General features: G+C 43.4%; 1 protein-coding gene across 1 annotated transcript in view; it reads right to left on the bottom strand.

Annotated features, from left to right (window-relative positions):
* Window positions 1-2885: 2885 nt before the first annotated feature.
* zgc:174356 (uncharacterized protein LOC100137120 homolog) overlaps window positions 2886-27423 on the bottom strand; it is a 128434-nt gene continuing 103896 nt past the window's right edge. Inside the window, exon 6 of the mRNA XM_059985620.1 lies at window positions 2886-3266. Coding sequence (XP_059841603.1) covers window positions 3259-3266 — 8 coding nt within the window. The 3' untranslated portion in view covers window positions 2886-3258. The remainder of the gene's footprint in view (window positions 3267-27423) is intronic.

Raw genomic sequence — 27423 nt, 5'->3', positions numbered from 1 at the left:
AAAGTCTGGAAAAGATAGAATCTGATAGGAGAGGAGAGTGGGCCATGGAAGAAAGTGAAGGAGGGGGAGGTGATAGTTAAGAGGCAAAAGTAGAGAATAGAGGAAGAGGGAAGGGGGAAGGAAGAAGAAAAAAATACCAAAGGCAAAATCGGTGTCCAAGCCATCAGGTTGGAGGTTACCTAGGTGGAATATGGAGTGTAGCTTCTCCATTCTGAGAGTGGCCTCATCATGGCAAAAGCGGAGGTCATGGACCCGCATGACAAAATGGAAGTGGGGATAGGAATTAAAATGGTTGGCCACCGGGTAATTCCGCTTTTGGTGCTCAACAAAGCAGTCAAAATTTTATCAGTATTTTAGAAAGAGATGTGAAGGTGAGAATGAAACATTGAATACATATACTGCATAACTAGGACCACGGTTCCCACATGCAGCAAAACAGTCAAGTTTGTTGTCAAGGCAAAAGAAATATTGACCAAGGAACCCTGGAGTCTGTTAAAGCAGTGGAAGGCTCGAGAAGAATCATTAATGTTGGCAAGAAACTGTTGGCCAAAATGTTAAAGAAAAGTACTAAGACTGGTGAAATGAGGCCCTTGGGGCAAGAACACGCTGAAATAATAACATTAGAAGGGTAATCTATTTGCAGCTCTTGAGAAGAGCTAATGGTCTTGCAGGTAAATGCAAGCAAGCTTTTTCCCACTGAGATTGGTTGAGACTACAACTAGAGGTCATGGGTTAAGGGCAAAAGGTGAAAATTTTAAGGGGAACATTAGGGGAACTGTTTTCACTCAGAGAGTCGTGAAAGAGTAGAACAAGCTGCCAGCACAAGTGATGCATGCAAGCTCCGTTTCATCATAAAGAGAAGTTTGGTTAGGCACGTAGATGTAGGGCTATGGAGGGCTATGGTCCTGGTGCAGGTCAACGGGAGTAGGCAGTTTTAATGGTTCAGCATGGACTAGATGGACTGAAGGTCCTGTTTCTGTGCTGTAGTTTTCAAAGACTCTATGACTCAATGTTGGAGACAATGGCTGATTGGACACCATGGAATATCCTGCTTTATCAGTCCAGAACATAAGAACATAAGAAATAGGAGCAGGAGAAGTCTATTTGGCTCATTAATCTGCTCTACCGTTCGATAAGGTCATGACAGATCTGGCCTTGGACTCCGCCTACTTAACTTTTTCCCCCATAATCTTTAATTCCCTTGTAACACAAGAATCTATCTAATTGTGGTCTTGCATATACTTAATAAGCTCACCTCTATTGCTTCCCTGGGCAGAGAATTCTACAGGTTCACAACTCCCTGAGGAAAGCAGTTTCTCCTTATCTGCAACCTAGATTTGCTTCCCTAGGTTATGTCCCCAGTATCATACTCATCTACCAGCGGAAACTATGTTCCTTCCTCTATCTTACCTATCCTGTTCATAATTCTATGTAAGCATTCCCAAATTCCTCTGCACAACAGCATGCTGCAATCTTTCAATAACAAAGTGACTTCCAGTTTACCTTCTAAAGTGGATGACCTCACATTTAACAACATGACACTTGCCCATTCAATGAGCCTATCTATATCCTTCTGCAGACTTTACATAAGTCTGCACAATTTGTTTCTCCAATCAATTTAATGTCATCAGCAACTTAAATACACCACACTTCCAAGTCATTCATATATATTGTGAACAGTTGCAGGCCCAGCACCAATTCCTGCAATACTCTGCTCACCACATAATATCAACCAGACACACACCTATTTAACTCAACTCTGTCCCTTTCATTGGTTAACCAACGCTCTATCCGTTACCCCCAACTCCATGGATCCTTAGCTTTTATGTGGCACCTTCCACGCTCTTTCTGGAAAATCTAAATACAAAACATCTAAGCAACACACAGAAAATGCTGAAGGAACTCAGAAAGTCAGGAAGCATCTATGGAAATGAATAAACAATCCATGTTTCAGGCCAAAACATCGACAATACACTTTTCCACAGATGTTGCCCAGCCTGCTGAATTCCTCCAGCATTTTGTGTGCGTTGCTCGGATTTCCAGCATCTGCAGATTTTCTCTTATTTGTGCATGAAGTGTGATATCTAACCATTCCCTACCATGCACTGTTCTCATTATATCCTCAAAGAACTCCAGTAAGTTTGTCTGACAGGATGTGTCCTTCATGAATCCATGCTGTGTCTGCCTCATGGAACAATTTCTATCCAGATGTCTCCCTTCCTACTTCTTCCTTAATAATAACTTCACACATTTTTCTACTACAGACATTAAACTAACTGGCCTATAGTTACCCACCTTTTTAAACAATGGCGCGATTTTCACTGTGTTCCAGTCTGCCGCAGATGTCAACAATGATCAGTTTCTCATCATTCTGACTTCACATAGTAAGACTAAATTGCTGGTGCACTGTTATTTATTACTTTTGGCTTACTGACTAGTGCAATTGCTTACTTTGGAATGTCAGCTTTCCAAGATCATTTATTTTTCTAGAATTACACACCAGCGTATCACTTCCCTCTCCAGTACGTCACTACCACATCAGCTAGTAGTGCCAATTAATTGGTAAATTTTTAAAAGCAGTTTGGCATTTAACTGCACTATAAGATTGCTGCAATTATGTCAGGTTGATCAACACCCCCGCCCATTAACCTAACCCATCACCATTACATACACAGCAACTAATGTCACTTCATGTATGTACAGTCAGTCTTTGTACATAACAGTGACTTGTACTTTGTGTTATATAGTACATTTATAGTGTTTTTTAAATTTTTTATTGTGTCCTTGATGCTTATTGTGTTGTTTTATGCTGCATTGGATCGGGAGTAACAATCATTTTGTTCTCCTTAACACATCTACTGAAGAATGACAACAGACTATTGAATCTTGAATTTTATACAAAGTAACTATCATACCTTCAATACAATTACTTCATATTTTTAATTAAAACTTGATTGGCATGCACAATGGCCTGAAGTCAGATACAGGTTACCCAAACCTCTGAAATGAATCAAATGGAAATCGCAATATTTTCTGGAACTATTAGCCCGTGACATTTAGATGAAAGCTGTAAGTACAGGCACAAAAGGCCAAATGTCCTCTCCTGTGGTGCAGGATTCCACTTCAGCAAGACCAGCAACAGGACCGCTGTTGTCATCACGGACTCCAATTGCACGAATAATTTTCGAGACCTTCTTCATTCTTCTGTAGTATTGCGATTCTCAGTGTCAGTCAAAGGACGTGAAGTTGGTATTTCACTCAGCCATCTGGAAAGCAAAGGCAAAGAAAGTTTGTTCGAGGGTGATCCACAGAAAGTTGGAAAATATGCTCATTGGATCTCCTTTGATGATTAAAACTTGTTTTTATAGGTATTCACTTTAGATTAATTCATTATATATTAGGGTGCCGTGAAATTCCCTGCTCTTCTGAAGCTCACAGAACAAACAGTATATAAGGTAATAGAAAATGTAACACTAAGTACAATATTGTGCACAAGAGGAAAGAGGACAGATACAAGGTTCAAAATCAAGATTTTGGACTAAAGTTACAGTGCAATATGAAATCATGCAAAAAGAAATGCTGAAATGACAAGAACGAGGTAAAGTTAGGAGTACAAGAATGTGGCAGCATCACCAGTAAAGGGGTAGGAGAGAGGTCAGTGATTCAGAAATCTGATAGGAGTGGGGAAGCAGATTCAAAGTATGTATGCAGTTTACAGCCCTGAGATTACTCTTCCCCAAGGACAGCCAGGAAACAAATCCCCCCCCCACATGCTCAAGTGGTCAAAACACTGAATATAAAACACAAAATTAAAAGGCATATTTCAGTTCTGTTGCTTAAGATTAGATGTCTGTTTTTAAGCACCTGTGTCATCTCCCAGGTGACAGAACAAAATGTTCTGTCACCTGGGACAGCAGGCATCCTTGATCATACCACTAGACTTTTTAAAGCAATTGGCCATGAGAATGGGCTGAGTGGAAGGAAATGACAACTCTACGATGGTCTGGGCAGTGTTTACCACTCTCTGCCGACTCTGATGGTCACAGCTGTTGATATACCAAGCTTTGGTGCAACCTGCCAGGATTTATCACACATCTGTTGAAGACTGAGAGAATCCTCATGCACATGCTGAATCCTCTCATTTGCAAAATAAAGTAAATTTGCTGATGTGAAGGAACCAGATGAGGTTGTTAGTGACATGGATGCAAGGAACTTGAAGCCTATAAATACCTAGTGTGGTGTCCTATTGTAGTATTATACAGTCTATTCTGTTATTGTTATTAATCTATAAATTTATTGAGTATGCCTGCAAGAAAAGGAATTTTGGAGTTGTATATGTGACATATATGCATTTTAATAATAAATTTACTTTGAATTTTGAACTTTAAAGACAAACCCTCTCAGATTTGTCATCAGCAAATATCAACTAGCCAAGTAACATCATGATCTCACTTCCTCAGAGCTCTGCACCTCTGGAAATCACCGAATCACAGCCTAAGATGGTTTGCTGTAACATACATCAAACTTGGCACCGAGTTCAGTGGAGTTAGGACACAAATTGAAATTTATAAAATATTTTGCCAGTGCTCATAGCACAGTAAGATGTCCACTTGAGATAAGCTACTGAGAGATGGAAGACCTAAGATCTTAAGACAAAGGAGTAGAATTAGGCCATTCAGCCCATTGAGTCCTGATCCTGGATCCCATTCAACCCCATACGCCAGCCTACTTACCATATCCCTTGATGCCCTGACCAATTTATCAACTTCCACTTTGAATATACCCACGAACTTGGCCTTCACCACAGACTGTGACAGAGCACACCACAGATTCACTACTCTTGGCTAAAAAATTTCACTCCACACCCACTTTATCTAGTCCTTTCAACATTCAGTAGGTTTCAATGAAATCCCCACACATCTCCTAAATTCCAGTGAGTACAGGCCCAAAGCTGCTAAATGCTTCTCATTCCTGGAATCATCCTCGTGAACCTCCTATGGACTGTCTCCAACCCATCCTTTCTGAGATAGGCGTCCAAAACTGTTCACAATATTCCAAGTGCAGCCTGACTAGTGTCTTGTAAATACTCAGTTTTATCTCCTTGTTTTTATATTCTATTCCCCCTTGAAATAAATGCCAACTTCGCCACTGCCTTCTTTACCTCAGACTCAACCTGTGAATTAATCTTCTGGGAGCCTTGCATGAGCACTTCTAAGTCGCTCTGCACCTCTGATGTTTGAATTTTCTGCCCATTTAAATAATAGTCTTCACTATTGTTCCTTTTACCAAAATGCATTATCAGACACTTCCCAACACTGTTTTCCATCTGTCACTTCTTTGCCCAATTTGTCTAAGTTCTGCTGCAATCGCACAACTTATTCAGCGCTACCCACCCCTCTACCTATCTTCGTATCATCCACAAACTTTGCCACAAAGCCATCAATTCCACTATCTAAATCATTGACAAACAATGTGAAAAGTAGCGGTCCCATTACTGACCCCTGAGGAACACCACTAGTCACTGGCAGCCAACCAGAAAAGGTCCCCTTTATTCCCACTTGCTGCCTCCTGCCTGTCAGCCATTCCTCTATCTATGCCAGTATCTTTCCTGCAGTGCCATAGGATTTTTATCTTATTAGGCAGCCTCATTGAGGCACCTTACCAAATGCCTTCTGAAAATCCAAGTAAATGACCTCTTCCACTTTGCTATATACAGAAGCACAGAACACAAGACAACTGTAACTAACACTCAACCTACTAGGCTTCCAATTGCTCCTGACTCATTCTCAAAACATGATCATCCCTACACAACTGCAGCAACTAAGTGTCTTCCAATTGCAGACCAACTTATTACCCATCATTGCTCCACTGTAGCAGGTCTCCTGCTGTGATGTTGTATCAAGGCACCCCAGGAATTCTGTTCTTGCTGAGAAAATCAACATATTCCTATTTTAAGTCACAATGCAGTTCCAAGCTCTCATTGCTAAAGGCAGTGCTGCCTGAAACTATTCCTCCTGGACATAAACAAAAGAATATCTACAGAAGCTGACTCCTCCAAGATCCAGTTACAGGTGATCTTCCCCTCAAACAACCAGTCCCGTGTCAAAAATACCAAGAATTTAATACAAATAAGACGTCATTCTCTTTCAAAAATGTTGTAAGGTTGGTGCGATATGACCATTAGACCCTGACGACCCTGCAAGCCATGCCACCCCAGCAACCCCCAAAACACCCTAGCCTAATAACCATATAACCATATCACTGGACAATTTACAGTGACCAGTTTAACTTATCTGGTATGCTTTCGGACTGAGAGAGGAAATCGGAGAAGCTGAAGAAAACCCATACATCCAACAGCGAGGGGACATACAGATTCTTCTTTCAGAATGGCACCCAGATTGAACTCCAAACTCCAGAACGTCCCTAACTGACATATCATTCTGCTAACCACTACACTACCGTGGTGCCTTTATTTCCCAATAATTCCGCCATGCTCCACTCTTGCTCTCCGTGTAGCGTTGGCTTGCAAAGTTGTCAGTTTGGTGAGACTGGAACTACAGGTCATAGGTTAAGAGTGAACAGTGAAATATTTAAGGGCAGCCTGAGGGGGATCTTCTTCACTCAGTGGGTGGTGAGAGCGCAGAATGAGCTGCCAGCAGAAGTGGTGGATGCCGGTTCGACTTCCACATTTAAGAAAAATTTGGGTTAGTGCATGGATGGGAGGGGTATGGAGGCCTATGTTCTAGGTGCGGGTTGATGGGACTAGGCAGAGCAATAGTTCAGCACGGACTGTATAAGCAAAAGGGCCTGTTTCTGTGCTGTTTCTATAAATTCTTTCATCAGCCAAAAGGCATCCATGAGACATGACATTTCCTCTTGTTAGAGAATGTAACTTTAAACAATTGAAGAACTAAGCCCTTCTAAAATTTAGAGAGATGGCACAAAAAGCTATTCTGAAATCTTTGGCTCTTGGTGTAGGTGATGTGGTGATTGAGGAAGGGAAGGAATTAGAACCTGGTACTACTTCTCCAAGTCCAGCTGTTTCCCATAGTGGATCTATACATCCAGTGAGGAACAGTACAAATTATCCAAAGTGGTCGTTTTGTAGGTTTCTCGTCAGGAGACACATAAGACACATATGTTACAATGCTGTTCATAGACTTCAGTTCAGCATTCAACACAAACTTCCCTCAGAAACTGATTGGAAAACTGAGCCTACTGGGCCTGAACACCTCCCTCTGCAACTGGATACTAGACTTCCTGATTGGGAGACCTCAGTCAGTCCGGATCGGAGGCAGCATCTCCAACACCATGACACTGAGCACGGGGGCCCCCAGGGCTGTGTGCTCAGTCCACTGCTGTTCACTCTGCTGACCCACGACTGTGCAGCAACACACAGCTCGAACCACATCATCAAGTTCGCCGATGACACGACCGTGGTGGGTCTCATCAGCAAGAACGACGAGTCAGCTTACAGAGAGGAGGTGCAGCGGCTAACGGACTGGTGCAGAGCCAACAACCTGTCTCTGAACGTGAACAAACCAAAAGAGACGATTGTTGAATTCAGGAGGGCATGGAGCGACCACTCTCTGCTGAACATCGACAGCTCCTCAGTTGAAATCGTTAAGAGCACCAAATTCCTTGGTGTTCACCTGGCAGAGAATCTCACCTGGTCCTTCAACACCAGCTCCAGAGCAAAGAAAGCCCAGCAGCATCTCTGCTTTCTGTGAAGGCTGAGGAAAGTCCATCTCCCACTCCCCATCCTCACCACTTTCTACAGAGGATGTATCGAGAGCATCCTGAGCAGCTGCATCACTGCCTGGTTCAGGAATTGCACTGTCTCAGATCGCAAGACCCTGCAACGGATTATGAGGTCAGCTGAGAAGATCATTGGGGTCTCTCTTCCCACCATTGCAGACATTTATACCACACGCTGCACCCGCAAAGCAAGCAGCATTATGAGGGACCCCCCGCACCCCTCATACAAACTCTTCTCCCTCCTGCCATCTGGCAAAAGGTACCAAAGCATTTGGGCTGTCATGACCAGACTGTGCAACAGTTTCTTCCCCCAAGCCATCAGACTCCTCAATACCCAGAGTCTGGACTGACATCTACATCATTTATTATTATATTGAAATTTGTCCTCTACTGTGCTTATTGTCTTGTTTGTTTGTTTGTTTGTTTGTTTGTTTGTTTATTTATCTATCTATCTATCTATCTATTTATTATTTTTTATTTATTTATCTATCTATCTATCTATCTATCTATCTATTTATTTATTTATTAATTAATTATTGTACTGCCCTGTACTGTTCTGTGCACTTTTTGTAGTCCTGTGTAGGTCTGTAGTCTAGTGCAGTTTTTGTGTTGGTTTACATAGTCTCGTATCTCACTAGTCTAGTGTAGTTTTGTGTTGTTTCATGTAGTACCAGGGTCCTGGAGGAACGTTGTTTCGTTTTTACTGTGTACTGTACCAGCAGTTTGTGGTCGAAATGACAATAAAAAGCGACTTGAGTTGACTTGAGGAGAAGAGTAACCAAAATTTGTCACTGCATTGTGAGAGTCAGTGAAGAAAGGAAACTGATCCTGCCAGCATCCCACAGTATGGGTTGATTTGCCAAGCAGAACTCCAGGAATCAGCTCGATAAAAGAACTATGCACAACAAAGCTGTTCAAATTCGAGCTTAATTATCATTCAGCCATTTATGACTACCCATGAATACAGTCAAATAAAACAACATGGGGTCAAGGTGCAAAATGAAGTACCAATAATCATACACAGCAGAAGTCACATATACTGTAGCGTACAGTCCCACAAAGAAAATATAATACAGTCGGAGTCTCTAAGTGACATGCCTCATAGATCAGATGGGGCATGAACGCTGTGAGCAAAGACAGCTCTCAGCAGTCTGCATGCAATTCAACTTGTCTTCCACTAGCGAACACCGGAGAGCAGCACTGACAGTAGCGGACAGATCCCAACTCAGCATGGACGCCATGCCACACTGCCTCCGAAGTCAGCCACGAGTCAATATCAAAAGGCCTAGTCCTCACTACAAACGAGGGCACGCGGTTCCCCCACTGTCAGTCTCGCCAATAGACCAGTGAACCAGACTCGCAGTATTCTATAACACCAGTGTTCAACACTGTCTTGCAACCGCAAGAAAAATGTCCAAGACAATCACTCGCTGCTGGACTGCGCAACAACTTAGTGCAACGACTCCAAAGTCTGTGTACAGGCATCTCCTTAACATCCTGCTGATGGGGTAGACCTGAAGTACTTGAAGTTCTTAATGTCCAGCAACGTCTTGGAATCATAAAAAAAATGTTAAAAAAAGACCAAAACAACTTTGGTTGGCCCCAGAGATGCCGCTATGCCCGAGCCTGCTGCCATCTTAGTGGAAGGGTCAGACCATTAACGGGCATGTGGCTGTCCACTGCAATCTCAGTAATTCAAACATTCTGCAATGATCACATCAAGAAGGGAGTAAAAAAAAAAACTCCTCAAAACCTCCTTGGAAGAGGTTGTAGCACCCTCACTGACTTCTGGGTTTGCTAGGACCATGACTGCACAATCTCCACAGAAGCATCCAGATAGAGCGAGAGCACTTTCAGCCCCATCAGCAGAGGCCAAGCATGAACCGTGTGCATGAACCGAATGAGCAACTTCCTCTACAGCACACTTGCCCCATCAAGTTCCACTTGGAGAGACTAGAACTAGATGTCATAGATTAAGGGTGAAAGGTCAAGTGTTTAAGGGGAACATGTGGGGGAACTTCTTCACTCAGAGAATGGTGGAACAACTGCTAGCGGAAATGGTGGATACATTGTTGATTTCAACATTTAAGAGGAAATGGAATAGGTCCATGGATGGGAGGAGTGATGAGTGCTTTGTTATAGCTGTATGTCAATGGGACTAAGCAGCATAATAGATTGGCATGAACTAGATGGGATGAAGGCCCTGCTTCTCTGCTGTAGTGTGCTATGACTATATTACTCTGTTAGATATTTCGACCATGGGAAAAAAATACCAACTGTTCACTCCGTCCAAGCCTCTCATAATCGTATAGATTCCTATTAGGCCTGTCCTCGGTCTCCATAACTCTAGAGAAAACACATCAACTTTGTCCAACTCCTTGTTATAATGCTCTGTAATCCAGACAGCAACTGGTAAACTTCTTCAGCACCCTCCCTAAACCCACTCTTATCGTGGGGTGACCAGAACTGAATGCAATATTGAAGATGAGGCCAAATCAGAGCTTCAAAAAGCTTGCTGCTTCTTGAGTTCAATGCCTCCACTAAAGGCATTCCATATGCCTTCTTTACCACCTGACCAACCAGCGCAGCTGTGCACGTAGACCCCAAGATCTGCCTCATCATGGCCTTGCATTTCATTATCTGCTTGCACAGCACCTTCTCCATACCTGTGACAATTAATTCTTCATGCTGTTATTGCTTTTCTCTTCCTCTAGCTCAATGCTCGATGAAATAATCTGCATACTGGCATGCAAAATGAAGATTTTCCTATGACATTAATAGCCCTCTGACCTACTTAGTATTCCCAACATCTTCTGCCCACGTTATAAATCTCATCTCACCATTCAATATTTGGATGGTACCTTTTCTGAAATGTGTTCACATTACATTTTGGATGCTGGGTGAGATATAAGGTTCAGAGTTACAATTAGTCAGAACTCCATGGTGGGATTTCTGCTGTCAATTAGATCGGCCCCTGTAGTCTTCAGCTATAAAATACTTTTCTTCCCAGAAGTTGCTTAAAATGTGAACAATGAATCTTGAGAGCCAAATCAACAATATATTTCTTCAACCAAAGGCACTGAAGGATTGGTGGTAAGGAGGGAGAACTACAGGCTGTGAATTTTGTGTCAAAAGAGACACAAGGAGGAAAGAGAAGAGCAGAATAAAAAAAGAGACTATAACTCTGTGACTGAGCAAAAAAAGAGATAAATAAAATACAGCTTTTCAATCTAAATATCATCCTCCTCTTCTTCTTGCGCCCCTATCCTCCAGTGGAGTCGTCGGGGCGCCGTCATGACAAGCTTTGCACCAGTCTGTTCCATCTGTCACGGTTGTGTGCCAGGGCCTGGGTCACCGCAAGTGTTTTCCTTGTCCATTCTTTAACGTTGTCCGGCCATCTTTTCCTCTGTCTGCCTCTCCTTCTTTTCTCCTCCATAGTTCCTTGCAGGACAGTCTTTGCAAGGCCACTGGATCTTGTTACGTGGCCATACCATCTCAGCTTTCTTTTCTCCACCGTTATGAGAAGGTCTTCATGACGGCCAATGTGGTGCTGGATGGACTTGTGGACCTGCTCGTTTGTGGTGTGGTCCAAGTGTGGTGGCATCTGTCGGTCTCGAGAGACCATGGATCTGCACCTGGAGTTTCCAGGGCGCAGGCCTGGGCAGGGTTGTACGGGAGACCGGCAGTTGCCCAAGCTTCAGGCCTTCCCCTCTCCATGCCACCGATGTTGTCCAAGGAAAGGGCACTAGGACCCATGCAGCTTGGCACCGGTGATGTCGCAGAGCAATGTGTTGTTAAGTGCCTTGCTCAAGGACACAAACACGCTGCCTCAGCTGAGGCTCGAACCAGTGACCTTCAGGTTACTAGTCTGATGCCTTGCCCACTAGGCCACGCGCCAACTACGAGATGCCCAAGATGTTGCGATAGCATCTAGTTTCCAATGCCTGTATCTTCTTCTGTAGCTCTGCTGTGAGGGTCCACGTCTTGTATGTGTACAGGAAGATGGAGAATACCAATGCACGCAGGAGTCTGATCTTGTACTTCATGGTGATGTTGCTGTCTCTCCATATTGTCTTGAGTTTGGATAGTACAGCCATTGTCTGTGCGGTTCTTGCCAGGACTTCTGGGCTTGATCCTTCTTCACTGATGATTGCCCCAGGTATTTGAACTGCTGCACTGTCTCAGGTTTCTGACCATGGACTGAGATGGCACCGTAAACATTTGCCAAGAGCTCGGCACTTATTTCCATTCCAACCTTTGTGGAGGCTCTATCAAGATGGCTGACCAGGTTGGCCAGTTCGCCCTCTTTTCCTGCAAGTCCATCAATGTCGTCAGCAAATCTTAGGTTTGTGATGTTCCCCCCTCTGATGCTGACTGTGGCCACGTGATCATCAAGGGCATCACTCATGATCCATTCCAGGACGACGTTGAAGAGAGTGGGGAGAGGAGGCAGCTTTGACGGACTCCTACAGAGGTACGGAACCGTTCCCTGATGGTGCCCTGAGCAAGTACTGCACTGGTTGCCTTGGTGTAAAGCTGATGGATTGTATGAATCAGCTTCTGTCCCATGTTGAATTTCTTCATGGTGGCCCATAAGGCATGATGCCAGATTCTGTCAAATGCCTTCTTGAAGTCTATGAAGACGTGGTAGAACTCTCTCTGGTGCTGAAGGTGTTTCTCACAGAGGGTGCGGAGGTTGAAAATCTGCTCATTGCCTTACGGAAGCCTGCTTGTTCCTCGGCAATGACGTCTTCTGCCTGAGGCCTCAGTCTGTTCAAGCTGATTCTGAACATTACCTTGTTTGTATGGCTGATCAAACTGAAGGTACGGTAATTCTGGCAAAGTTGGAGATTACCTTTCTTGGGAAGCACAATGATCAGCGACTGAGTCCAAGGTGTTGGCCATTCACCTGTCTGCCAGATCTTACTGCAGATGGTGATAAGCATGTCTATCGTGGCTCTCCTCCATGCTTCAGCAGTTCAGCAGGGATGTTGTCAACTCCTGCTGACTTTCCGCACTTCAGTGATCGTATTGCGGCTTCAACTTCTTCACACATGTTTGGATAGTCATCCTCATTGGAAGATTCCTGTACATTCTGCACGCTTAGATCCCCTTTGCTCTGGTAGTTGTACGGTTCTGAATAGTACTCTGTCCTCCTTCCTATTATTTCCTTTTCTTCTGTGAGATCTTTGCCATTTTTGTCTTGGATGGTGTTCACTTTGGCTTGTTTTTCTTGGATAAGATCTTTCACCATTTGGAATGCCTTCTTCGTGTTGATGTTGGAGAGGCTGTCTTCAATGTCCGCACATTGTTTAGCTATCCACCTTTGCTTTGCTTCCTTCATTTCCCTCCTGATTTCCTTGTTGATTTTCCTGTACTCTGTTCTTCCTTCTGCTGTGTTTTTATCACTAAACACTAAATATCATATGAATTGCTAAATTAGAATCCGAGGCACAGCTTCAGAATAGAGATGCCCCTTTAAAACTAGAGGATGTGGAGAAGATGTTTCCTATAATGGGCAGTCTTGGACCAGAGGGCACAGACACAGAATAGAGGGAATGTCCATTTAGAACCAAGATGAGGAGGAATTTCTTTAGCCAGAGGGTGGTGAATCTGAGGAATTCATTGCCATAGATGGCTGCAGAGGCCAGGTCATTGGGTGTACATAATGCGGAAGTTGAAAAGTTCTTGATTAGTAATGGGGTTAAGAGAGAAACGGGGTGAGGATGGGATTAAAAAGTCTGCCATGATATAAAGGTGAAGCAGGGTTGATGGTATGTATTGCTTACATTCGCACCTGTATATTATGGCCTTATTTTCATATCCTCCCTAAAATAGAAATCTGAAAGAATGCGGCCAATTAACATTCATAGCCAACCATACTGATTGGCAGTAATTAATAATTTTCACTTGGTACCGAAGCCACTTGCACCAATTACTGAACTGAGTATTTCCAGCACCTTTAGTTAGCATCTACTGTACGAATGTATCAACTTCACAGCAGTCAGGGATAAGGCAAAGATGTCGCTTTTGTGAAGAAAGTAGCAGAGCAGTGTAACTCGGAGTGCAACCTTTGGGCATTTCACCTCACATCCGCAGCTGCTCTGGCATTTACATGTGAATAATGACAAGCGCTGTCACAGACGTGTTATTTTCAAACCTAATTCATTAACACTGTGGGCCAAAGGACGTGTACTGTGCTGTACTGTTCTATGTTCCCGTTATTAACCATCACGAGGTTTACCATCGCAAAGCATCAGCTTGCTCCACCATTTTGTGACCTTGCACATGTGGAGCATCCAGATGTGCCATCGAGGCCAGTTGGGTTTCAGAGCCAGGCCGTTTTCTGGCCCCATTTGCAGCCCAACTTTCACTCCTGCTTGCAGAGGATCACAACCTCTGACCCCGTACTATTTTGGAAAAGAGGAGTTAATGGTGTGGTTGAGGCACAGGTCAATAACTGGCTTAGCATGCCTGCCAACTCATGAGAGGAAGATTACTATTCAAATCTTGGCTTAAACAGAGGGGACATGGAGAGGTTGATTCCTATAGGGGGGGAGACTAGGAAAAGTTCACACTCAGAATAGAGGGATGTCCCTTTAGGACAGAAATGAGGAGGAATTTCTTTAGCCAAAGGACGGTGAATCTGTGGGATGCATTGCCACTGATAGCTGTGGAGGCCAAGTCACAGGGTGTACTTAAAGCAGAGGCTGATAGGTTTTTGATTAGTAAGGGCTTCAAAGGAAAAGGGCAGAGAATGTGGTTGAGAGGAAAAATTAAACAGCGTTGATGGAGTGACAGAACAGACTCAGTGGGCTGAATGGCCTAATTCTGCTCCTTTGTCATATGGTTTTATGGGAAAAAGGTAGATAATGCTGCAGTCACTGCCCCCAGCCTTGAGAGCTGAAGCAACCCAGTAATTTATAATATTTTTTTATTCATTTAGAGATACTGCAGGGGTAACAGACCTTTCCAGCCTAATGAGCCCATGTGACCAACTAACCTACTAACCTGTAAATCTTTGGATTGGGGAAGAAGCCATAGCTTCTGGAGGAAAACAGACTGAAGCAACAACAGAAGGTTGTATTTATATTGACAATGTAAGAACTTGATAAGATGGCGCTGGCAAGACACAGCAACGCTCTGCAGGCAACAAACAAAACTACTATTTTATTAAATACACATTTCCTGGACTATGATTACTGCAGTCCACAGCCTGTAATTTTCCTTTGTGAGTCATGCTTTTCTATCAGCTTTACAACTTGCCATTTTTGTGATACCCTGAAGGATTTGGCGAACCAGACTCAAATTCAGGTACAGCCACGACGGCCATCGCTGGGATGGATGTGGGGCTGGGTCAAAAGTGGCAGGCCCAGGTCCTAGAGCAAAAATCAAACCAATGTTTGACTGATTTAAGCCCTAAAGCAGATTAAAAAGATCAAGGCATCACGGCCAAGGGTGAAGGATTCCGTGAGGTTTACTCAACTCAGTGCTGAACTGACTCGGCACTGTGCAGCTGTGGCCTGCAACCACTGGGGATCTTAGAATGGCTGCAGCACTGAACTGGTTCCCTGGCTGTAGACTCTGCGGTTCATGTTCTGTCTGCTATTTGTTCACTTTCTTTTATTATTTGCACAATTTGTTCTTTTTATCACATATTAGGTGTTTGACAGTCTTTGTTGTGTGGGTTTTTTTTTAATGCTTTCTATTACATTTGTTTTTGTGGCTGCCTGTAAGAAAACAAATCTCAAGCTTGTATATAGTATGCATACTTTGATAATAAATGAACTTTGAACTTTGATAACAGGGTGGCCCGGTAGGGTAGATTAGCACAACACTTTACAGGTTGGGGCCCAGGAATGGGTGGGGCAAAGAAGATTGTAAGGGGCCAGAGGTCAGAGCCCAGACAGGGGCTGAGTGGGTGGGTGAGAGATTGGGACCTGATTAGGGCCGGGATTTTGCTGGTGGAGTTGGAGGGAGAGAAATATCGGAGGGCTCAGACTGAGGATTCAGTGTGAGCAGTGGAATCCGAGATCCCCAGCTCTGTTACTCAGGCACCTGCATCATCTCAGTCCCCGCAGACCACAGCCACTTGTCTTTCAGCTGAGCACTTGTAGGAGCCTCTGCAATGACCTTCACAGTGGCGGGTGAGGAAGGGAAGGAGATATAACTCAAACTCATTCTACACTTTTCAATTTTGCTGACTATTTATATTTAAATATGGAATGTCAGGGATCATCACAAATAGCAACTTGAAAAAGTTAATGAGCCTGCCAGTGTGCAAGAATCAAGTTAAAATACACAGGCAATGCTGAGGAAGCACAATTGCTAATGGCTATGTCTTTCCTGATGTTCTCTTCCATCATGTTGTCCAGCCCTATCATTACAAGTGTGAGAAGGAATAGAGGGACACAAGCACAGATGTGGGTGTACAACCCTTTCCTGACCAGTTTCATGGATGGTGAGCCTGACACTTTGGTTAACCCACATAGAACAATGGTGAAATTTGGGGAAGACCACTGTTAAAAATTGCTGGGGCGGGTTATCAGCCATAACTGAGTCTTAACAAATTGACTCTGTGCAGCTCCTGATGACATCACAAGGTCCATCACAAAGCAGGCATGGCAGCACCTCTACTTCCTTAGAAGTTGGAGCAGATTTGGCAGGCTATCTGAAACTTTGACAAACTTCTATTAATGCACAATGGAGAGTATCCTGAATGGTTGCATTGTGGCCTGGTATGGGAAACACCAATGCCCAAGAATGAAAAAGCCTACAAAAATAGTGAATAAAGCCTAGTCAATTACAGACAAAACTCCCCCCACCATTGAGAACATCTACAAGGAGCATCCATCATCAAAGACCCTCACCAACCAGGTCATGCTCTCCTCTTGCTACTATCATCGGCCAAGAGTACAGAAATCTTAGGTCCCTCACCACCAGGTTCAGGAACAGTTATTACCCTCGAACTATCAGGATACGCTAGATAACTTCACTCAACTCAACTTCTACAACCTATAGACTCACTTTCAAGGACACTTTACAACTCGTTGGCAACATTGTTTATTGTTATTTGATTTTTTTTGTATTTGCGCAGCTTCATTTGTACATAGGTTGTTTGTCTGTCTTAGTTTGCGTGTAGTTTTTCATTGATTCCATTGTATTTCTTTGTTCTACTGTGAATGCCTGCAAGAAATGTATCTCAGTGTTGTACACGGATATTTTGATAACAATTCACTTTGAACATTGGCATTTAGAGATGACATCTGCCACATCCCTACTACCCTGGTCAATTGGTAAATGCACAGAGATTGAATGATCTCCCTCCATGGCAGCTACAGCCCAGCTGCAGGAAACTTGCCATGGAGGCAAAAAGAGACATGGGGGTGGGGTGGGGGGGAATGGTGATCTGAAATATGAGGGAGCTTCCCTTCAAACACGGGCAGACAGTGATTTCCAGCGTGTGAGGTTCTCCTCTCTGCCATGTCTTACGTCCAGTCCCAAAGGATGGCCACCCTCCTGAGGCTCAGGCTAATAGACTGGTAGACACAACATCACCTCACACTGAGGAGTGCGTCAAGGAGTCACACAGAGATGCCTCAGCACAAAGACCAAGCAGTGAATATAATGGTTGTATGCAAAATATCAACATCACATTGAACAACAAACAAGGTGCTGGAGAAACTCAGAGAATTAGATAGCACCTGCAGAAGGAAAGCAACAGTTGACATTTTGGTCATTCCTGAAGGAGGGTCTCAACCTGATGCTGCCTGACTTGCCGAGTTCCTTCCGCATCGTGATTCTTGCTCCATGTTCCAGCACCTACAGTCTAGTGTCCCCACGCGACATTCAGGACCCTTTAATTTATGTAACTTTGGCAATCTTCTGTGGAATTTGCTCCTTGCTTGACGGCAAACCTTAAAGCTTCAAAATACTTAGAAAGTCACAAAGTCAAAAGTTAGTCAGCTGGCAGGGTGGAGATACTTCTCTACCAAAGGAGGTGTACAGTGCTCCTTCTCTCCGATAACCTGCAGGTCACACTGCCCAGAAGAACGCAATATGGCAAAGCACTTCTGTAGAAAAAAATTGCCATCAACAATCATGGTCATGAGACCCTGTCATACAACACAGCATATAATGATGATGTCACAAAGAGTTGCAGTGCACATGATGACATCAGAGCATTTGTGTTTGATGCAAGGCAATCATCAGAAGCAGATAAGGCACTATTGACTAGAAGTACTTGGTACATTTTCCCTTTGAGCTTGTTTTCACTCAGAATGGACCACTAACACACACTGCCCCAGAGTATAGCGCTTTTATGTACTGTACTATTTTTATTGCTGGTGAGATCACAATTTGAGTATTGTGTACACTTCTAGTTACCAAACTACAGGAGCGATGTGATTGTACCAGAGAGTGTACAGGTGAGATTTATGAGGACTGAATTTTTTTTTAGCTATACTGGGGTTGTTTTGTTTGGAAGAGCAGACACTGAGGGGTGACTTCAGTGATTTGTATAACATTATGAGAGGCCTAGAGAGAGTAAGTAGGAAAGACCTATTTCCCTTGGCAGTACCAAGTACCAAGCAGAAAGAAAAGAGGAAACAATAATTTCACCCAGAACATGTTAGACATCTGGACTTGACTGTAAAATAGTGGTAGACATAGAAACTCTCACGTTGAAACAGTTCTTGTGCATGCACTCAAAGAGCCACGATCTGCAGTACTAATGACCATAATTGGAAGGTGGGATCAGGCTAGATAGCTCCATTTCGACTACAGTAAACATACCAGACAGAAAACCCTCCTTCTACATCATTATCTTTCAATAACTCGATGTTAAGAATGTTTTCAATCCAATATCCAGGTAGTAAATGACACTGTATAATGATAATAAAACTTTGATTATAAAAAAAATACAGACCTTAAGTCATGGGACTCCTGTTATATATTATTGTTGGACTTTTATTTTCCTCATGAGGCTAAAGAAATTTGACAAATTCCTGTCGACCCTTATCAATTATTATCTCTGCACTGTAGAAAGTATACTATCTGGATGCATGACAGCTTGCTTTGGCAACTGCACTGCCTACAACCACAAGAAACTGCAGAGAGTTGTGGACACAGCTCAGCACAGCACAGAAAAAGATCTCCCATCCATGAACTCTTGCTGCCTCAGTAAAGCAGCCAGCATAATCAAAGACCCCAACCGCCCTGGACATCCTCTCTTCTCCCCTCTCCCACTGGGCAGAAGATACTGAAGCCTGACAGAACATACCACCAGGCTCAAGGACAGTTTCTACCCTGCTGTTCCTTAGTAGGTTATGAAAGGTTCCCTAGTACATTAAAACGGACTCCTGACCTCACAGTTTACCTCATTACTATCTTGCACCTTATTGTGTATTTGCTCTGCACTTTCTCTGAAATGGTTCTGTTTTATTCTGCACTCTGTCACTGTTTTCTTCTTGTTCTACCTCAATGTAATAAGACGAGGTAAGATCAGCTAAAGCTTTATTTATCGCAAAGGAGATTATTGTTACACAGTTGTTCAATCAGAAATATATACTTTAAAATACAAAATGTAAGCATTGAGGTACAAAAGAATACATAAAGTGCTTTAAAAAGCAATAGTGCAAAATACAGATGTGAAATGAAATCATATACTTAAATACTTAAGGAGGAGGAGCTGTAGAGTCTTATAGCCACAGGGAGCAAGGATATCTTGTGGCGTTCAGTGGTGCACCTCGGGGCAATCAGTCCGTTACTAAAGGTGCTCTTCTGTTTGTCCAGTGTGTCATGGAGGGGGTGGGAAGGACTGTCGTTAATGCTGCGTAGCCTCTGCATCAGACACAATCACTGGGGAATCCAGTTCCACCTCCAGAACAGAACCAGCTTTCCAGACAAGCTTATCAGTTAAGATGGGACTGCAGGGTGTTTTCAGTTTCCTGAAGTCCACCATCAACTCCTTAGTCTTAGTGATGCTGAGCTGCAGGTGATCCCAGCCCACACCCCTCAACAAAGCAGACCACCTCTCCTCTGTACTCAGCCTCTTGTCCCTGACCGATACAGCCTACTACTGCTGAATCGGCTGAAATCTTCGGCAGGTGGCAGGACTCCAAGTTGTACCTGAAGTCCGAGGTGTGGACGGTGAACAGGAAGGGGAACAGGACAGTCCTTTGAGGTGCCCCTGTGCTGCTAACCACAGTATCTGATACACAGATCTACAATCTCACATACCGTGGCTGTCTGGACAGGTAGTCTGTAGTTGAGGACACTAGCGGAGCACCCACCTGCATCTCCATGAGCTTACTCCCTAGTAAAGCAGGCCGTACGGTGTTAAAAGCGCTGGAGAAATGAATGAATTGATCTGTTTGAACAGTATATTTATGTATTTATTGAGATACAGGACAGAGTAGGCCTTTCCAGCCCTTTGAACCATGTTGCTCAGCAACCGCCCCACCCCCCCAATTAAATCCTGGCCTAATCACGGGACAATTTACATTGACCAATTAACCTACCCACCTTTGGAAAGTGGGAGGAATCTGCAGCACCAGGAGGAAACCCATGTGGTCGGGGGAGAACGTACAAACTCCTTACAGGCAGCAGTGAGAATTGAACCCGGGTCACTGGTACTGTAAAGGTGTTTGACGAGAGTATCGGCTTTAAACTGGTATCAGAGCTCAATTCAGAACATAAATGACATTCACTTGGAATGCAAGAGTCGTCCATTTGTCTTACTCTTCAAATACCACTGGAGGAAATGTGTACAAGAGGGAGCTGCACTACATAAGAACAACCTCTACTGTGATGCAGGGAACAAGTGAAAGGAGAGACTGAACAAGCTAAAGTCCCAACCCTTAACCACAGCCAACACTTGAGTCTTACCCACACAGCACCAGGATATATGGATCCTGGATCAGCCTCTACAGGACCTGAGGACTCACCAATGGACAACCCCTTAGGAGGACATCACACTCAACTCCAGTGGTTTGCAAATACACTGTTGAGTTTGTATACTCAAATACACTATTTGCAAAAGAATTGTAGAACATGGAAAATTAGGAACACATAATTCAAAGACAGTCACAGATTCAGACAGAAATGCAGGACATAAGTAGGCCCTTCCACCCACAGATTTCACGCTGGCCATCACCCACCTGTTAAACTAACCCTTTATCAATCTCAGTTTCTATTCTCTCCACATTTTCATCAGCTGCCCCCAGAATCAACCACTCGCCTACATGCGTGTAGCAATTTACAGTGGAGGGAGACTGAAAATCTGTCAGACAGGCGCCACAGCAATACCTTCTAACTCGATCTCAGTAAGACCAAGGAGTTGAGTATTGACTTCAGGATGAGGAAATCAGAGGTCCATGACCTAGTCGTCATCGGGGGATCAGAGTTGGAGAGGGTTAATAACTTTAAATTTCTCAGCACTATCATTTCAGAGGAGCTGTCCTGGATATAGCATGTAAGTGCAATTACAATGAAGGCATATACTTGTGAGTTTGTGAAAATTCGGCAAAGCACCTAAAACTTCAACAAACTTCTTTCGATGAATGGTGGAAAGTGTATTGACCGGCTGTATTGCAGCCTGGTATGAAAACATCAATGCCTTTGATTGGAAAATCATATAAAAAGTCATTGATATGGCCCAGTCCATCATGGGTAAAGCCCTCTGAGTTCATCTACACCAAGTGTTGTTGCAGAAAAGCAGCATCCATCATCAGAGATCCCACCATCTAGGACATGCTCTTTTCTCACTGCTACCATCAGGAAGAACGGATAGGAGACTCAGGACTCACACCACCAGGTTCAGGAACAGCTATTATACCTCAACCATCAGACTGTTGAACCAAAAGGGATAACTTCACTTAATTTCACTTGCCTTATCTCTGAAATGTTCCCACAACCTATGGACTCACTTTAAAAGACTCGTCATCTCATGTTCTTGATATTTATTTATTATAATTGCTATTATTTCTTTCTTTTTGTATTTGTAATGTATTTTCTTTAGCACACCAGCTGTCTGCCATGTTGATGCAGTCTCCAATTGATTCTACCATGATTAGTAGATTTATTGAGTATTCATGAAAATGAATCTTGGACCACTAATCGTATCCGGTGACATATATGTATTTTGATAATAAATTTACTTTGAACATTGAATATTTAAATACAACCCCATAAATGTCTGCAATGCAGCAGATAAATGGAGAAACTGGAAGAAACCATACAATCACAGGGAGAGCATTCAAACTCTCCACAGAGAGCACCGTCGGTCAGAATCGAACCCAGAACTGGCACTATAAGGCACCAACTCTGCTTCCTGCACGACCAGGCCACCCTAGCTCCTCCGCACTCCTGGTGCCACCACTGCTCTCCCACGAGCAGCCAGTACAATTGAGGAGTGCAAAGTGATAGAGACACAAGGAAGTTTGGCACCTAGCCACGCCCTCTTCATGACACAAGCTCGGAGAGTAGGTACAGATTCCCATCCTCTCAATGACATGAATCAATTTGCCAACTGAAGCTAAATAGACAGAGACAACCACTATAGCACGTTGCTATAGTGAGAGGACAGAACTGAGATCACAATTTGATCAGCCGTGATTATATTCAGCAGCTGAAGAGTCTTGAGGAACCGAGTGGCCCATCTTTGTTCCAAAGAACGAGGTGATATTGCATTCTACATCCTTACCTCGCGAGTCGCTGTGAGTGGTTAAAGGGGGAAGCTCAATGACACTGTCACAAAAGGGAGAATCCATTCTTAGATAGAAGAAACCAAGGAGGAAATGCACCAAATTGTTCTGTCTTAATGTTTCTCTCACTGATCAGAGCTCATAGAATCAAGTAGTGATGGAGAGGAAAGAGAGCACACTGACTAAAGACCGAAATGAGTGAGCAGAATTCCAAGAGTCACGCTACAGCCCGCACCACGTTGTCTTTTCCAAAAATATCACTCCCTCCACTCAAATGCTAACATATAATTAACAAATCTTGAAGCTACACAACACATTTCTGCCAAATGCCACTTTTGAAAAAGGGAGTAATTTTGTGTTGTCATTGTTGTGGTTAATTACATATTCCTCAAGTTTCAAATTTGCCTACCTTCTAAGGTAGCAAAGTGATTAGTACAACACTATTACAGCCCAGGGCATCAAAGTTTGGTGTTCAATTCCAACGCTGGCTGTAAGGGGTTTCTACATCATCCCCATGAATGTGTGGGAATCCTCCCACATTGCAAAGACATGCCAGTTAATAGGGTAATTGGTCATTGTAAATTTGTCCTGAGATTAGGCTAGTGTTGAGCAGCATCCATCATCGAGGACCATCACCATCCACGCCATACTCTCTTCTCGATGCTGTAATCAGGAAGGAGGTATAGGAACCTCAGGACCCACGCTACCAGGTTTAGGAACAGTTATTACCCCTCAACCATCAGCCTCTTGAAGCAAAAGGGATAACTTCACTCACCTCAACGCTGGTCTGTTCTCACAACCTATGGAGTCATTTTCATCTCACATTGTCGATATTTATTGTTTATTTATTTATATAATAATACAATACACAAACTGAATAAGTATTTTGCATCAGTCTTCACTGTGGAAGACACCAGCAGTATGGTGGATGTTCCAGGTGTCAGGGGTCATGAAATGTGTTAAGTTAACATAACTAGAGAGAAGGTTCGTGGGGAACAGAGAGGTCTGAAAGTAAATACATCACCTGGACCCCAGAGTTCTGAAAGGGTTGGCCGAAGGGATCATGGAGGCATTAGTAATAAACTTCCAAGAAACACTAGATTCTGGAATGGTTCTGGAAGACTGGAAATTCCCAAATGTCACTCCATTCTTCAAGAAGGGAGAGAAGCAGAAGAAAGGAAATTACAGGCCAGTTAGTCTGACCTCAGTGGTTGGGAAGATTTTGGAGTTGATTATTAGGGATGAAGCCTCGAGGTACTTGGAGGCATATGATAAAGTAGGCAGTAGTCAGCATGGTTTCCTCAAGGGAAAATCTTGCCTGCCAAATCAAAATAACAAGCAGGATAGACAAAGGAGAATCGGTTGATGTGTACTTGGATTTTCAGGTCTTTGACAAGACGCACACATCTGGCTACTTATCAAGCTAAAAGCCCATGGTATTACAGTAAAGATTCTAGCATGGATAAATCAGTGGGTGATTTGCAAGATGCAAAGAGTGGCAATACTGGCTGGCTGCTAGTGACAAGCGCTGTTTCACAGGGGTGTGTGTTGCAACCAATTATTTTTATGTTATATGTCAGTAATCTGGATGATAGAATTGATAGCTTTGTTGCAAAGTTTGCAGATGACATGAAGATAGGTGGAGGGGCAGGTAGTTTTGAAGAAGTAGACAGGCTATAGAAGGACTTAAGACATTTTAGGCAAATGGGCAAATAAATGGCAGATGGAATACAGTGTCAAGAAGTGTATGGTCATGAACTTTGTTAGAAGAAATGAGAGCTGACTATTTTCCAGATGGAGAGAAATTACAAAAATCTGAGGTGCAAAGGGTATTGGGAGTTAATTTGCAGGTTGAGTCTGTGGTGAGGAAGACAAATGCAATGTTATCATTAATTTCAAGAGGATGAGAATATAAATGCAAGGATGTAACGTTAAAGCTTTATAAGAGAGATCAAGTCACACAGCACAGAAATAGGCCATTCAGCCCACCTGGTCTATGCCAACCAAACTTCCCAATGAAGATAGCACTATTTGCTTATACTTAGTCCATGTGTCTCTGACACTGTCCTATTCATCTACAGCACCTGTCCAAATGCCCTTTAAATGTTTTTTAATGGACCTGTCCTGGGCAATTCCTCCAGCAGTTCAGTCCATACAGTGACCACCTTCTGGTGAAAAAGTTTCCCCTTGGGTTCCAAGTAAACCTCTTCACTTTAAACCTATCACTTAGCTCTTGAAAGCCCAACCCTGGCACGAAGGCTGTGCGCATTGACCCTATCTATGCCCCTCATGACATTACCCCTCATTTTCCTGCACTCCATGGAAAATGTCCCAACCTGTTCAACTGTTCTCCATACAACAGTCCTTTGAATGCAGGTCACATCCTCATAAATCTCCTCTGCACTCCTCTCAGCTTAATGACACTTTTCCTAGAGCAGCCTGACCAAACCTGATCACGTGATGTAAAGGACAAATGGGAGAGTGCCTAACACCCGTCAAGTCAACACAAGAAACTCAAGGGCCCTTTCTTCAAAGTGAACGCAAGTTGCTTATCAAAGTACATGTATGTCACTATATACTACCTTGAGATTTATTTTCTTCCAGGCATTTACAGGAAAATAAAGAAATACAATAGAATTCATGAAAACTACAGATAAACAAAGACTGACAAATAACCAATCTGCAAAAGAAAAAAAGAGCAAATAAAAAAAAAATAATACTGAGAATGTGAGTTGTAGACTCCTTGAAAGAGAGTCTGTAGGTTGTGGAAATAGGTCAGAGAAGAGTGTGTGGAGTTTTGATCGAGGAATCAGCAGTACAGTGCATACATAAAATTACTACAAATTACAGAACCATTTAAATGCACATCAGGACGCTGAAGCTCAGGCCCAATCATAGACCAAGTACTGTGCGCACCATGATATTTACTGAGCAGCAAATCCCGAGGAGCAACAAGCCAGTGCCAAAGTTCAGGCAGAGATCAAAAATTCCAGAGATATCCAAATGTTTCTGTGCTGTAGCTTTCTGTGACTCAGTGACCAGAATCGGAAAACAGGCAGAGTCAATATTCAGATGGACAGAGTACAGATACAAATGCTTGGAAAACTCATTGGCACAATCTGGCAACAAACAGGTGAAAACACAGGACTGAAATACTCTGAGCAATAAACAGAGAGGCAGATGATAGGTGGAGCGCAATGAGACACAGGTGGCAGCAATACAGGTAATAATGAGAAACAGATGAGAGACGGAGTACTCAGTAATACAGGGGCCGGAGTAGAGCAGGAGTGGGAACAGGAGCACATGGCAATGCAAAACCACAGACTGACAGCTGGGGGAAAACACACAAAAGGACAGAGTGCAACTGGAGGTACTGACAAATCAACACACATAAAATGATGGCGGACATTCGCCAGTCCTGAAGAAGGGTTTCGGCCCAAAACATCATCTGTTTACTCTTTTCCATAGATACTACCTGACCTGCTGAGTTCCTTCAGTATTCTATGTGTGTTGCTTTGGATTTCCAGCATCTGCAGCTTTCCTCGTGTTTGAAAGTAATTTATAAGGGCTGCCCAGTCAGCCCGCACCATTCAATTACACCCATGTGACCCGCACATCTTTGGAATGTTGAGAGGAAACTGAGGCACTGGGAAGAGACCAGCGCAGTCAGGGGGACAATTCCTTAAGGAGGGCAGTGGAGTTGAACCAGGTCTGCCGGCACTGCAATAGTATTGTGCTAACCGCCATGCAACCGTACTGCAATCTTGTGCTGGTCTCTAATACAATTTACAATGGTGAAGGATTATCTAAGTGGGCACTGGAAACCTAGAATCTCTTCACTAGGAGCACAAGGAAACTCAATGAAAGTGGCAGAGGGCTACACTATGGCCTACACTACACATGCATCCATTCCCTCAAGGGTCCCCTGCCCCACCTGTGACTGTTTTTGGAGTGTCCTCACGCTCCCTCTCAGGACACATGGAACTGAGATGGAAATAAGTCACCCTCTCTGCAGAGGGACTGGCTACGCAGAAACTGCACAGCAGTTTCCCTTTGACATTTCTTCACTGCTTGGAGGATTAAGGACATTTGCCTCTGCACACTCAGAAACCAAGTTGAGATTAACTGCTGATATAAAAGGGAAGCGCTATTAAGGCCAGTGCGGAAAAACTGTGAGTGTTTGTCAGCTATTGTAATTAACTTTTAATTTGAAACATGAAAGCCAAAAATATTGCACACCAGTGAACGATAAATTTCGTCTTGCTTGACAATGCCAAGTCATCTGCACTTCACATCACTTCTTTAATATTCAGACAGGATGCAGCCTGGTCCTGTACAGTCAAATACAGGCCATTTGACTTGAGCAGTAGTAACTCTCCTCAGTGATCCACTGAAACCATAAACCATTCATTATTCCCAAACAGACGGAATGTGACATTCCTGTGGTCTTCCTCTGCACTGTCCTGCTGGTAGTTTACATGTATTAAGCTGGATTCTTGTCAGTATTTCAACACTTACACTCCTGGGTTGGGTGCTGAAGCTTGCTACACAACCTATTTTGCCATAAAATATCGATAGTTTGACTTTATTGCTGTGGAGTGCTATCTGTTGCACATATCGATACGTTTCTTTTTTTTTCCAGAATTAGGTCCAACAGCAGACACATTGTAGTATTATTATTATTATTTATTTATTTACAGGGACAGTGCAAGCCCAACAAGGCCGCACTGCCCAGTTATACCTATGTGAGCAATTAACCTACTAACTCGTGCATCTTTGGAGTGTGGAAGGAAACTGGAGCACTGAGAGGATCTTTTCCTTCTTTACGACTTTTTTTTTCCATTACGTTCTGTTGGTTCTTAAAAGCTTCCCTAATTTACCATTAGTTTTTGCTCTATTATTTGCCCTCTCATTTTGTTGGCTTTGAATTCTCTAATCAGCCATGGTTTGTCATCCTCCC

Source organism: Hypanus sabinus, chromosome 12 (genome assembly GCF_030144855.1).
Source record: "Hypanus sabinus isolate sHypSab1 chromosome 12, sHypSab1.hap1, whole genome shotgun sequence".
NCBI lineage: Eukaryota > Metazoa > Chordata > Chondrichthyes > Myliobatiformes > Dasyatidae > Hypanus > Hypanus sabinus.
The sequence above is the reverse complement of the archived record's forward strand: the minus strand, read 5'-3'. Positions and strand labels throughout refer to the sequence as shown.